Source organism: Petaurus breviceps, unplaced genomic scaffold (assembly GCF_028583685.1).
Source record: "Petaurus breviceps papuanus isolate PSGF00001 unplaced genomic scaffold, PetGlider_PUasm1.0 91133, whole genome shotgun sequence".
Classification (NCBI taxonomy): domain Eukaryota; kingdom Metazoa; phylum Chordata; class Mammalia; order Diprotodontia; family Petauridae; genus Petaurus; species Petaurus breviceps.
This window is the reverse complement of record NW_027187419.1, coordinates 36,205,902-36,217,707: the sequence shown is the minus strand read 5'-3', so window position 1 is coordinate 36,217,707 and position 11,806 is coordinate 36,205,902. Positions and strand designations below refer to the sequence as shown.

Here is an 11,806-nt window from a genome sequence, read left to right as displayed (position 1 = left end):
AGGCAACCTCTCAAATACCTGAACATTTTCCAAGACAAATGAGTTGATACTTGGCTATTCAGAGTCAACCTCCAGGTTCAGCAGCTATGTCGTCTCTTTGTGGAAGCAAGAGAAAAAAACAAAAACAAAAAACCTCTTTTCTTCTCAGATTTTCTATACTAAGTGATCCAACTTTTAGAGTTTTGGGATCCATGATGAGCTCCAGATAAATTTCACGTAACTATAGGGAGATCCCTAATAGTCTCTCTACCAAGTTGGTATTGCTGTTATAACAACTGATGTAGGCAAAGTCCCAGACTAAAGCTGACTTAAGAAGTATCTTCATAAGAATTGTGACATACTTTTAAGTAACAAAAGAGTATATTAAATTTGTACAAGTAAACTCATTCCCTCCAATGACCCTATTACCTACTGGTAACCTTACAGTTTGGTTATTATAACTCTTCAGCAAATATTGCATTAATTTGTTTCTTCATCCTGAAAGGGCTTTAGAACACAAAATTTTACAGATCAATGCTAGGTTTCTATGAACCTTGAGGATCTGGTAAAGCTAGTGGAAGCTAGCCATGACCTGTACTGGTGACTGATACAACTTACTACAGGGCACAAAGACATCCACAGGGTTGGAGTAATTTGCAGTCCTTAAAGACAAAAACTTACCAAGAGAATGAAATTATCACTTTAGCAGTATAAGAAAGAAAGGATTGAAACCACAAACTTATTCAATTATGGTTGGGTAGACCAAGTTCTGAGTAAAAAATGGGTGAATATTGAATGGAATAACATAACAAAAGGCAGCAGAAGCTAGAGATAAAATAGAACAGTTAAGGTACATAAGCAGCTTATTGCAATGGTAAACATAAATTACACAGAGATGAGATCCTTGAGAAGTGAAATCTTTAGAATAAATGTCAGTTGCAACACTTTGCAATTCTTAAAATAGCAATTGTTTATCAAAACAAAGATAGGATATTTCAATATTCTTTATTAGTATACCTGATCATCATTATTTCTCCAAGAAGAGCACTGTAATATATTTGAAAAGAGAGAGGATCATGTAGAGCTTTCAGAAGAGCAATTGTGAGTGGAAAGTGTAGACCAGTGTGCCTTGGCATCTGAGAAAAATGAATGATTTTTCCAAAAGGAACACATTTTACAGGATAACCTACAAACTCATTGCTCTGGCTTTTCTTTTCTTCACCAGAACATTCTCCTCTCCATGAATTTCTTCATGGCAACTTTGACATCCTTGTTCCTCAGGCTATAGATCAGGGGGTTCAACATGGGGACAAGGATTGTATAGAAGACAGAGGACACCTTCCCCTGTTCCATGGAGCTGACTGAAGAGGGCTGCATATACATGAAGGCAGCTGAACCAAAGAAGATACAGACAGCTGCCATATGGGAGCTGCAGGTACTAAAAGCCTTGGACCTCCCTTCAGTAGAGCGAATGCGGAGAATGCTGGCAATAATGAAGATATAAGAGCTAACAATGGTCAGAGTTGGTATGAAGATATTAAATCCACTGAGACAAACAACCACCACTTCATTAATGTAAGTACTGGAGCAAGAGAGTTCTAGGAGGGGATTGAGATCACAGAAGTAATGGTTGATGACATTGTCTTTACAGAAGAAAACTCTAAGCATGCAGATTGTGTGAACTGTGGCACCAACTAAGCCCATTATGTATACACCAGCTACCAACCAAATGCAAACCTGATGGGACATGATAACATTATAGAGCAGGGGACTACAAATTGCAACATAACGGTCATATGCCATAGCTGCCAACATGTGACACTCAGCAATTACAAAGATGAGGAAGAAATAGAGCTGAGTCATGCACTCATTGTAGGAGATGGTATTCTTCTCTGACACAAAATTCACTAACATTTTGGGGGTGATTACTGTAGAATGACAGAGATCAATGAAAGACAAGCTGCTGAGTAAATAATACATGGGAGTGTGGAGGTGAGAAGTGATGCCAATCAGTGTTATCATGCCCAGGTTCCCCAAAATGGTGACCACATAGATACTCAAGAATAGCAGTAGGAGGGGAATCTGGAGCTCTGGCCTGTGTGTTAACCCTTCAAGGATGAATTTTGTCACTGAAGAGTTATTTCCTCTGTCCATTTGAAAGGGATGCTCTGTAAGAATGGGAAAAACGCACCACATCAGAAGGGATCTTCATGTTTTTCAGCGATTCATAAAGAATGGAAGACTGGGCAGCATCTAGGTAATGTAATGCATAGAGCACTGAGCCTGGAGCCAGAAGTACCTCAGTTCAAATGAAGCCTTAGAAGTTTACTAGGTATGTGACCCTGGGCAAGTCACTTAACAATGTTAGATTCCAAAAAAGAAAATTATGGGAAACTAAACCCAGGGTTCTTTGGTCACCATTCAGTATTTCTGTGTTGTCTCTGGATAGCCAGTATCTCTAGTGGCCTCACAGGGTTATGTGACATATATGCCCATATGTTAAAATGAGCTTTACCTGATTTTTCTCCAGTGAGTACTATGATTAGGACAACGTTAGCAAGATGAGAGATAATGAAGAATCAACCACAAAAATAAATGACTACCAGGTTTTCTTTGTGGTCATTGACCTATACTGGTCCTTATCTATGTACTGATTATGTATCTGAAATCCTAATAAAAACTCAGATAACCAGAAACCAAGATTTTTGTATCTATTTTAGAGATAAGAAAAAAATTTTTGAGCTCTTAATTCATTACTTGGGTCAAAGAGTAAAAAATCCAATGAAAATGTGACCTTCTATTTATGAAGGACTACTGAAAGACAGAGGGCTTGGAGACACTTTGACAAGCGTTGACTCTGCACTTTCTCTCATCGTTCTCTATTTCTACACCAACCTCATCATGAGATCTCTTGCTGACCAAGCAGGCTTTTCAGGTTGTGTTTCACAAAATCCTAGACTCCTATGACTTGGACTTAGAAGGGGAGCATTTACTCACCTGTCAGTCTTAGAATTTACAGTTATCTCACCCAGTGTTCTAGAAGGTAAGTGGCCTTCTTGAGACTAGTGGTGACAGTCTTGAAAACTGTCCCTCATATGCCATTTTTATTCTTAATCTAATTTCAAGTATGGATCTCATATATTGAATTTGCCTCAGAAATCTGAACTAGAGATCCCAATTCCTGATCGTAGCTTTTGGGGGAGATTTCACTTCAGATGTAAGGGAGAAAGCATCACTCATCAATATAACCAGACCTTCTGGTTTGTTTGATGTGAGTGTTTTCTCTTAGGACTGGAGAGTCCTGGGATTTGGTTAGAAGTACATAGAGAGGCTACTGAAGTCTCTTGTCTATCTCACTGGGGATATAATATTTCTGATGTCAGTGTTTGCTTTTTAACCTTCTTTTTTCTCTAGTTAGTAGGTTTCTTAGACTATATCTTTGCCTTATGGTCTGGAGGTAAAGAGCCATAGAGAGTATCAATGCTCTTGATAAGTATTTCATATGCTTCTTTTTAGATATATATTATTTTATGACATTTTGAAGCTACCATGATGTGGGAGAGGAGACTTTTTTTTACTTTTCTTATAGAAAAGGGAAATTCTAAAGTAAATGGCCATGCTTATAATGTTATTTTTAGATTCAGTTACTTCTTTTAAACAGGTATCCTACTATTGTAGTTGAACTAAGAGTCCTTGAGTAATAAATGATCTGAATATGATTCCTTCTTATAACTTATAATGTTATGCAAGGGGCAGCTAAAGGGTGCAGTGGATAGAATGTTGGTCAAAGAGTCAGGAAGATAGCCCTTTTTGAATTGAAATCTGACCTCAGACACTAGCTGTGTGACCCTGAGCAAATCACTTAACCCTTTTTACCTCAGTTTCCTCATCTGTAAAACAAGCTGGAATAGGAACTGGCAAATTCCTCCAGTATATTTGCCAAGAAAACTTCAAATGGAGTTATAAAGAATCAGACATGACTGAAATGACTAAACAACATAATATTCAAGACTATCAAAAATTATAACCTCTCTCAGTTCAATTCCCTTTATCAGTAAATAGGGATAATAATACTTCTAAAATCTTTAATTATATAAAATCAGTAATTATTATTGTTAAATTCAATACAATATATGTATGTAGAAATATTATATAAACATATATGTATTCCTTGCTTATACAAATATGTCACTTTATGTTATTTATATAATACACATATGTAACTTGATTTGTCTATAAGTTTACTGTTTAATATATTACATTCATAGGAATAGTTTACCCAGCTAAATATACAGTACTTCAAGCATTTATGATTCCATCAGTATGGATGCTTTTTCCACCTACACAGACCACTAGCATAGCCCCCTGTGGCTCAGTATTTATTGTCTCTGAGACATGCTATGGACAAAAAAAATGTGTTACCTTCTAGCCAACCTCCTACATAAAGACAAAGTACCTTAACTTTAAACCTTACTTAAAGTAAATACCTTAACAGTCAACTAGCCTAATCTCCTCCTTTTACAGAGGAGGAACACGAGAGTGTAAGAAGTTAGGTGACTTGCCCAAGGTCACAAAGGCAAATGAACTTCTGTATTTAAGCTAGTCTTCTCTTCAGATGAAAAGTATGCAATTAATTTCTTTGCATATACTCCAGATCTTGGAGCTTGGCAAGATAAGAAAGAGCTTGTGTTACTTTGTCCTGTCTTCTAGAATCCAGGGCTACCCTAGAAACCATGTGCATTGTGGCACAATGGGGAGAGTGTTGAATTTGGAGTATGTCATTAGATCTGAGTTTGAATTCAAACTCTCCTATTTGTTATCTATGTGACCTAGGGCAGGTGACTTAATCTTTCTGGGTCTCACAGTTCTCAATGTAAAATGAAGTGACTATTATGTTATTGCATCTATTCTTTCCTCCCAGATAGGTGGTCCAGAGGCAAGTACTTGGCCTAGTAGATAGAATGTTATGCTTAGAGTGAGGAAATCCAACCTCAGATATTTACTCACTGTGTGATCCTCAGCAGGTCACATCACCTATATCAACAACACTTTTCTAGTAATTTTCCCCTGCAAAATGGGGATAATAATAAATTCTCACCTTCTAGAGTTGTATAGATCAAGCAAAGATAATATTTGTAAAGTACTTAGTACAGTTCTGGCACATAGTAAATGCTTTAAAAGTCCTTGTTTCCTTTTTCTGTCCTTCCACATTCAATCTATCATAATCATAAATTCACCAACTAAAAATGGCTTAATTTTGCACTGCTCTAGAGGCCATGGTGACTATCTCCCACACTTTCTCACCAAAGAGATCTGTTTTCTGTGAATTGAGTGGAATGGTTATCAGTTATACCAACCTAATTTACAGAACTGTCTCTTCAGTTGCGAATGATCACCACGGAAGAATCTTCCAGAAGTGCACTTCACACTTTACAGCTAAAAACGTGGGAGTTAAATGTCCTGCAAACCCAGGACCAATCTTTGCTAATCATTTCTGCTTCTTGTCCTCATGGAAACCCTTCCTCAAGCATCTCAAGGGAAAAGTATTTACCACAGCCTTTGAACTTCTTATGATAATGGTAACCCTCTTCTCCTTGGTATGGTATCATTAATTAGATATACTTATACCACCCCACTAGGTCCCCGTATTGAAACCTTTAGTCCTTTCAATCAAGATGTGGGACCCTAAGGGAGCCTATCTCTTGAGGCTCTTTCTAATAAAGTTTATGACTCTCTTCTCTTCTTAATAGCCTCCTTCTAAAGTCCCTGACACAGTGTCACAAGCTGGATAGATGATCAAGGGCATAACATTAAAAAAAAAGCAACTGTAAGGACAGAACAATACTTCCACCCCAATAGGGCTATATTCTCTGATTGACAGCTAAATACTTAAGTCTGAGACTTTGGGGTCACCCCAATCAATTTATATATTCTTGGTATTTAGGAGACAATGTGGTATAGGACAAGCACCAGACTTGGAATCGAGTGGCATAGCTTTGAGTCCTTTCTCAGTTTTTTACTATCTTTGTGAGCATTGGCAAGTCACTTGGCCTCCTATGGTCTCAGTTTCACCACTTGTTTAAAAAGTTTCAAAAGGTGTTTGTGACAAAAGTGTTTTTCAAATGTTAAATTTATTTACGTGAAAAATACGTGAAATATTTTTGACTCTAAGGTTGACCCTTATTCCTATTTTCTAGATAATCAGAAAGGCATATGGTTATGTTATTAGGGGTCATCTAGTCTCTATGTATAGGATAATCTTTCAGATTCTTATGAAGGTTTCAATAAAATAAGTTTAATATTAATACCTCTCTCAATCCAAGATGGTTCTCAGTTGGAAACTCTCATTTATCTAAGCTGACAACTTATATAGCTTTATATGGTTTGGAATGGAGATAGTCAAAATCTCCATTTAAGTTAAACTTCTGACCAGTCCTGACTAGTCACTTCCTTTATTGTCCAATACAGAATAGTCCTTCTTAATCTCGTATGAAAAAGCTCCTCATACCTGATTGTATAGTAGAAGTATGATACTGCATGTTGTAAGGGTTATGGGATTTAAAGATCTCCCATGCCCCATGGACGTGCTGACATAGCAGAGCAAGAGAAAGTGAAAAGCCGAGCTAACGGTCCTGCGGTTGGCAGTTGGCGGCGGTTGCCTTTTTTTTTTTTTTTTTGAGTTAGGACCCCTGCGGAGCACTGCCAGCAGCCAGAGCTGCTGGGAGCAGGACTTTCTGCTAAGGACTCCTGCTGAGGACTGCCAGGGGCCGGAGCTGCTGGGAGCGCTCTTCCAGGACGCTGGGTGGTTGCTGTGAGTGGGGAGAGGAGGACCTTTGCCTGAGGTAGCCTGTTCTGTTTTAAAGGCTTGAGAATGTGGGTGCTTTCTACTTTATCTACCTGTGCCAATATCATAACTACTCTGATGGCTTTCACTTTCTGGTTTTGGGACTCAGTCTTTTGGTATCTTAATAAATTTTCTAGTTTATTTCCCCAAATGGTAAACCTGACGTATTTTGTGATGGATAATTATATCAGCATATTTGTAATCTCTATAGGCATTGTGAATATGGCATTGCTGATACACATGTTATTACATGACACTAAAATGCTAATTCATTATGGTCAAGAGAGGCTAATATCTGCTTCTGCTGCTCTTTAAAGAGAGGTGTATGAAATAATTGACTAAGAACAAAGTTGTCTGTCTGCAGTTGGTTATACTGAAGGCACAGCTACTGTGCTACCAATAGACTGCTCTTACTGAGAGACCAACCGATTGGTCATAGGATGCTTTTTTTGTGCTTGTTATCTAACCTCTACCAGGTACTCAAGGACTGTAATGGAAGAAAACTTGATTTTCCTAAAAGTTCACTACAACAATTATGTCTAGACTTTCAAATTCATCCTTAAGGTTATGGGATGAGATAAAGTCTCAGAGCAAGCACTATTTCAGAGATGCAGACGGTCTTGTCACACACTGAGCCCTTAGTAGAAAACATAATCTACCTTAAGGGACAGTACTATTCTGTGCCATGGAATTTTCTTGTTCTCTGTCTCTATCCCTCTCTGTCTCTCTTTATATCTTTATCTCTCTGTGTATCTCTAAAACACACACACACACACACGCGCGCGCACACACACACACACACACACACTAACTGCTAACCCCCAAACATAACGATGATCTCTATCAGACTAATTTCTCTTTGGTACTATCGAATAATGGAATTTCTTCAGAAGGCTTATTTTAGTTTAACACTCAATATGTTTACAATCTAAACCATACATAGGCAAAAAGTTGTACAGCATAGTTATCCATAGGCAAGCTGTAATAGTCTTTTCTCTTCTTTATGGATGTGTATTCTCTACAGACCTTCTTGCACATTGTTGTAAGGAGACATTAAAAAAAAAAAACCTAATCTTCCAGAAACAGTGAGTGTGCTGATCATTTCTTTAACTACAAATTGCTTTAATATATGAATTCTTCTGACAGCTTCCCAATTTCTGAAGCAAAGTTACATCTTAGGAGATAGACTAGGCAAGTAGGCTACCTCTTCATAATGTCATTAAATTATTTTTAATTTTTCTATGTATGTCCTATCAGAGAAAACAATGAAAATTTTCTATTGGGAGGATACTGCATAATCCCCATCTTATCAGTGCATTATTGTCTTTTGTTCTCATGTCCCCTAATTTCTAATAAAAGTCAAAAGTTCACAGTATGAGATAGGAATTCAGAGGTCTTATGGTTCTATTAATAGCTAAATCAGGAATTTCCTCTCAATAACTCTGACATTTTGTTACCTAGACTTTTCTTGAAGACATCCAGTGATGGGAAATTTCCTACTCCCTTTCGAGGTATTCAATTACATGTTAGGACAGTTCCAATTGTTGGGAAATTTTTTCCCTCATACCCTATTTGGAATGAAGGAAAATATCTCTCATTTCCTTTCACTAATTTTCATTTTGCCTGGCCTTCAGTACCTTCACCACCCTTTTTCACCTCCCCTAAAATTTCTACATCTTATTGATATCCTTCTTTAAATGTTCTGATCAAGAACACTGCTGATGCGGTCTGCTCATGGAAGAGCACAAAATGACTTTGACATCCCTTTGTTAGTCTTCTAGGTCCTCCGAATCTTCACCTCACCCCTATTATCCTCATGTCTGTAAAGAAAACCTGGAGGCAAACTCAATTGTTCTACTCATTTGGATAATGCTGTATGAGGTTGAATCTGTCTTTGAGTGCTTACCATTATTTGGTCTGTTCTAATAGATTCTGTGCCCTGACTGTGAATCCCACCTCCAAGATCCACATCGGGAAAGATCCACTTCTATAATGAAGGTCCCCATTTTCTCTGTTTTCTTGTGCTTAATCTTTGTCCTTATGTTAAAACAAATTTACCATATCTGCTGCTTCTCCTCTTTGCTTCTGGAAGAAGACACTTCTATAACTTTTGGTTGCAAAGTGAATAAGAGTCACCCTTTGAAATCCTCTTGTATTCTCTGAGTAATCTGAGGTTACATTTTTCTGGCTCAAGGATTTAGCAAATACAGATATAGCTATAGTTGTATTACATGGACTTGGGAGTAAATCCCTGACAATTTATTATTTCTACAGAACTTGGGAGGCAAAGGCATAGTTTGTGCAGAGAATCCCAACTAAAAGTTGAATTGAAAAAATGTCTTTATAAGAACTAGGAGCTAGCAGCCTCCTCACACACTACAAGTGGTATGGTACCTGAAATTGCAAGAGTGAATTAATCCTCTTCAATATCCCTGCTGTCCTCTAGGAAGCAAATAGTTTGATAAACCATAACTTCTCAGGTAATATTTATATTCTTAAATTCAATATATTGTATGTGATCTTAGGAAATATAGAAACTGTGAAATTGAAGCATTTGCCAAAGCTATCAGAGGACAAGGGCAGGTAGGTGGTGGAGTGGATAGAGTGCTGGGCCTGAAGTCAGGAGATGCATCTTCCTGAGTTGAAATTTGGACTCAGACACTTAGTAACTTTGTGACCCTGATCAAGCTACTTAATACTGTTTGCCTCATTTTCCTCATCTGTAAAATGAGCTGGAGAAGGAAATGGCAAACCACTATAGTCTCTTCGTCAAGAAAATACCAATTGGGATTGTAAATAGTCAGACACGACTAAAAAATGCCTGAACAATAACAAACATCAGAGGGTAAATGTGAACTGTGGTCTATGTGAATGAGAACAAGGACTTCAATCAGGGTGGAGGGACTCAATATTCAGTAAATGTGACAGATTTGCCTGGTAGAATAAAGCGCCTGGTCACAATGATAGAAAAAAGTTGTTCTAGGACATAATCCAATATTCAGTGCTTTCATTGAGTGGACCAAGTAAACATTGAAAAATCAATTTTGCATTAATTGAGATAACCTAAAGGAAGAAACATGAAGTTAGGGAGGAGTAGAAATAGTACCAATATACAAGGATCCCATTCAACCGGTTAAGGCAAATTATATGCAGATGAAACCCTTGAGGAGTGGAAATCTTACATGTCTCCTGGCAATTATATCATTCTTATTTTTAAATATGCAGTTGCCCATAAAAATGATGAGATATTATTTGATCTGACCCTTGTGATTCCTCCAAGATAGTCTTTATGATAAAAATGGAAGGAAAAAGGACCCTACAGTAGGGAAAGATAATAGAAAAAAGGTTTACGAGCAATGGGTGTACCAGTGGATGCCAACATCTGACAAAGAAATATACTCGAACTCACAAAATATCCACATTGTCCAGAACATTGTCCAACTTCATCACTGATATTTCTTTTTTGTCACCAGAATATTCTCCTCTCTATGAATTTCTTCATGGCATCTTTGACATCCTTGTTCCTCAGGCTGTAGATGAGAGGGTTCAACATAGGGACAAGTATTGAGTAGAACACAGAGGACACTTTCCCTTGTTCCATGGAACTGACTGAAGAAGGTTGTAGGTACATGAATGCACCAGAACCAAAGAAGAAACCAACTGCTGCCATATGGGAGCTGCAGGTGCTGAAAGCCTTGGACCTCCCTTCAGTGGAGCGAATGCGGAGAATGCTGGCAATAATGAAGATATAAGAGCTAACGATGGTCAGAGTTGGGATGAGAATATTAAACCCACTGAGGCAAACAACCATCACTTCATTAATATAAGTGCTAGAGCAAGAGAGTTCTAGGAGGGGATTGAGATCACAGAAGTAATGGTTGATGACCCTGTCTTTACAGAAGAAAACTCTAAGCATGCAGGCTGTGTGAATTGTGGCACCAACTAAGCCCATCATGTATACACCAGCTACCAACCAAATGCAAACCTGATGGGACATAATGACATTATATAACAGAGGCCTACAGATGGCAACATAACGGTCATATGCCATAGCTGCCAACATATGACACTCAGCAATCACAAAAATGAGGAAGAAATAGAGTTGAGTCATGCACTCATTGTAGGAGATGATATTCTTCTCTGAAACAAAATTCACCAGCATTTTGGGGATAATAACAGTAGAATGACAGAGATCAATGAAAGACAAGCTGCTGAGTAAATAGTACATGGGAGTGTGGAGGTGAGAAGTGATGCCAATCAGTGTTATCATGCCCAGGTTACCCACCATTGTAACCACATAGATGCTCAAGAATAATAGTAGAAGTGGAATCTGCAGCTCTGGCCAATCTGTTAATCCTGCAAGGATAAATCCAGTCACTGTGGAATTATTTCTGGTGTCCATTCTCTTGGCTCTATAGGAATGGAACAAAGCAGCACAGTAGAAAAACTTCTTGTGAGTCCTCTTACCCAGATGAGCTGCATGCAGAATAGGAGGCTGATTCTGGGTCTTTTGTGGGTGTTTCTGTTGCCTCTGGATACCTGATGATATTCACAGACTCCCAGAGATAGAGGGCATTAAAATTCACCTAAAAGAATGAGCTTTGCTCTATTTTTATTTAATTTGATAGTTGTGACTGCTTTGGGGGCAAAGAGCACAAATAGCTAGCAACATTGAAGGATGGCAATTTGAGGGAAAAAATAAATGCCAATTCTTCCTCATAGTCTCTGACCTGTCCTTGTTCTTTCCCAGGAACTACTCATGTCTCTAAAATCAATTTTGGTTTTACTGCCCTTCAAATTGGGTTAGACTCAGTAAGGTTAGATGATTCCTCTTTTTTTTTTTAAGAAATTAAAGAAATAGGGGCGGCCAGGTGGCTCAGCGAGTGGGAACACCGGCTCCAGTGTCGGGATGATCTGGATCAAAATCTGGGCTCAGATACTCAGTACCACACCCAGAAATAACTGGCCGTGTAATCTTGAGCA

At 38.1% G+C, this 11,806-nt stretch overlaps 2 protein-coding genes across 2 annotated transcripts; both read right to left on the bottom strand.

Moving 5' to 3' along the window:
• Positions 1-1,197: 1,197 nt before the first annotated feature.
• Positions 1,198-2,157, bottom strand: LOC138155363 (olfactory receptor 8G1-like). Its single transcript, XM_069080573.1, has one exon. It carries the CDS (start codon positions 2,131-2,133, stop codon positions 1,198-1,200), a length of 936 nt encoding a protein of 311 aa, XP_068936674.1. The 5' UTR covers positions 2,134-2,157.
• An 8,132-nt stretch (positions 2,158-10,289) lies between these two features.
• On the bottom strand, positions 10,290-11,225 carry LOC138155370 (olfactory receptor 8G1-like). Its single transcript, XM_069080584.1, has one exon. It carries the CDS (start codon positions 11,223-11,225, stop codon positions 10,290-10,292), a length of 936 nt encoding a protein of 311 aa, XP_068936685.1.
• Positions 11,226-11,806: the final 581 nt, after the last annotated feature.

Bases quoted from the DNA above. Each gene is read 5' to 3' on its own strand.
- LOC138155363 (XM_069080573.1), bottom strand. From the start codon at position 2,133: ATGGACAGAGGAAATAACTCTTCAGTGACAAAATTCATCCTTGAAGGG.
- LOC138155370 (XM_069080584.1), bottom strand. From the start codon at position 11,225: ATGGACACCAGAAATAATTCCACAGTGACTGGATTTATCCTTGCAGGA.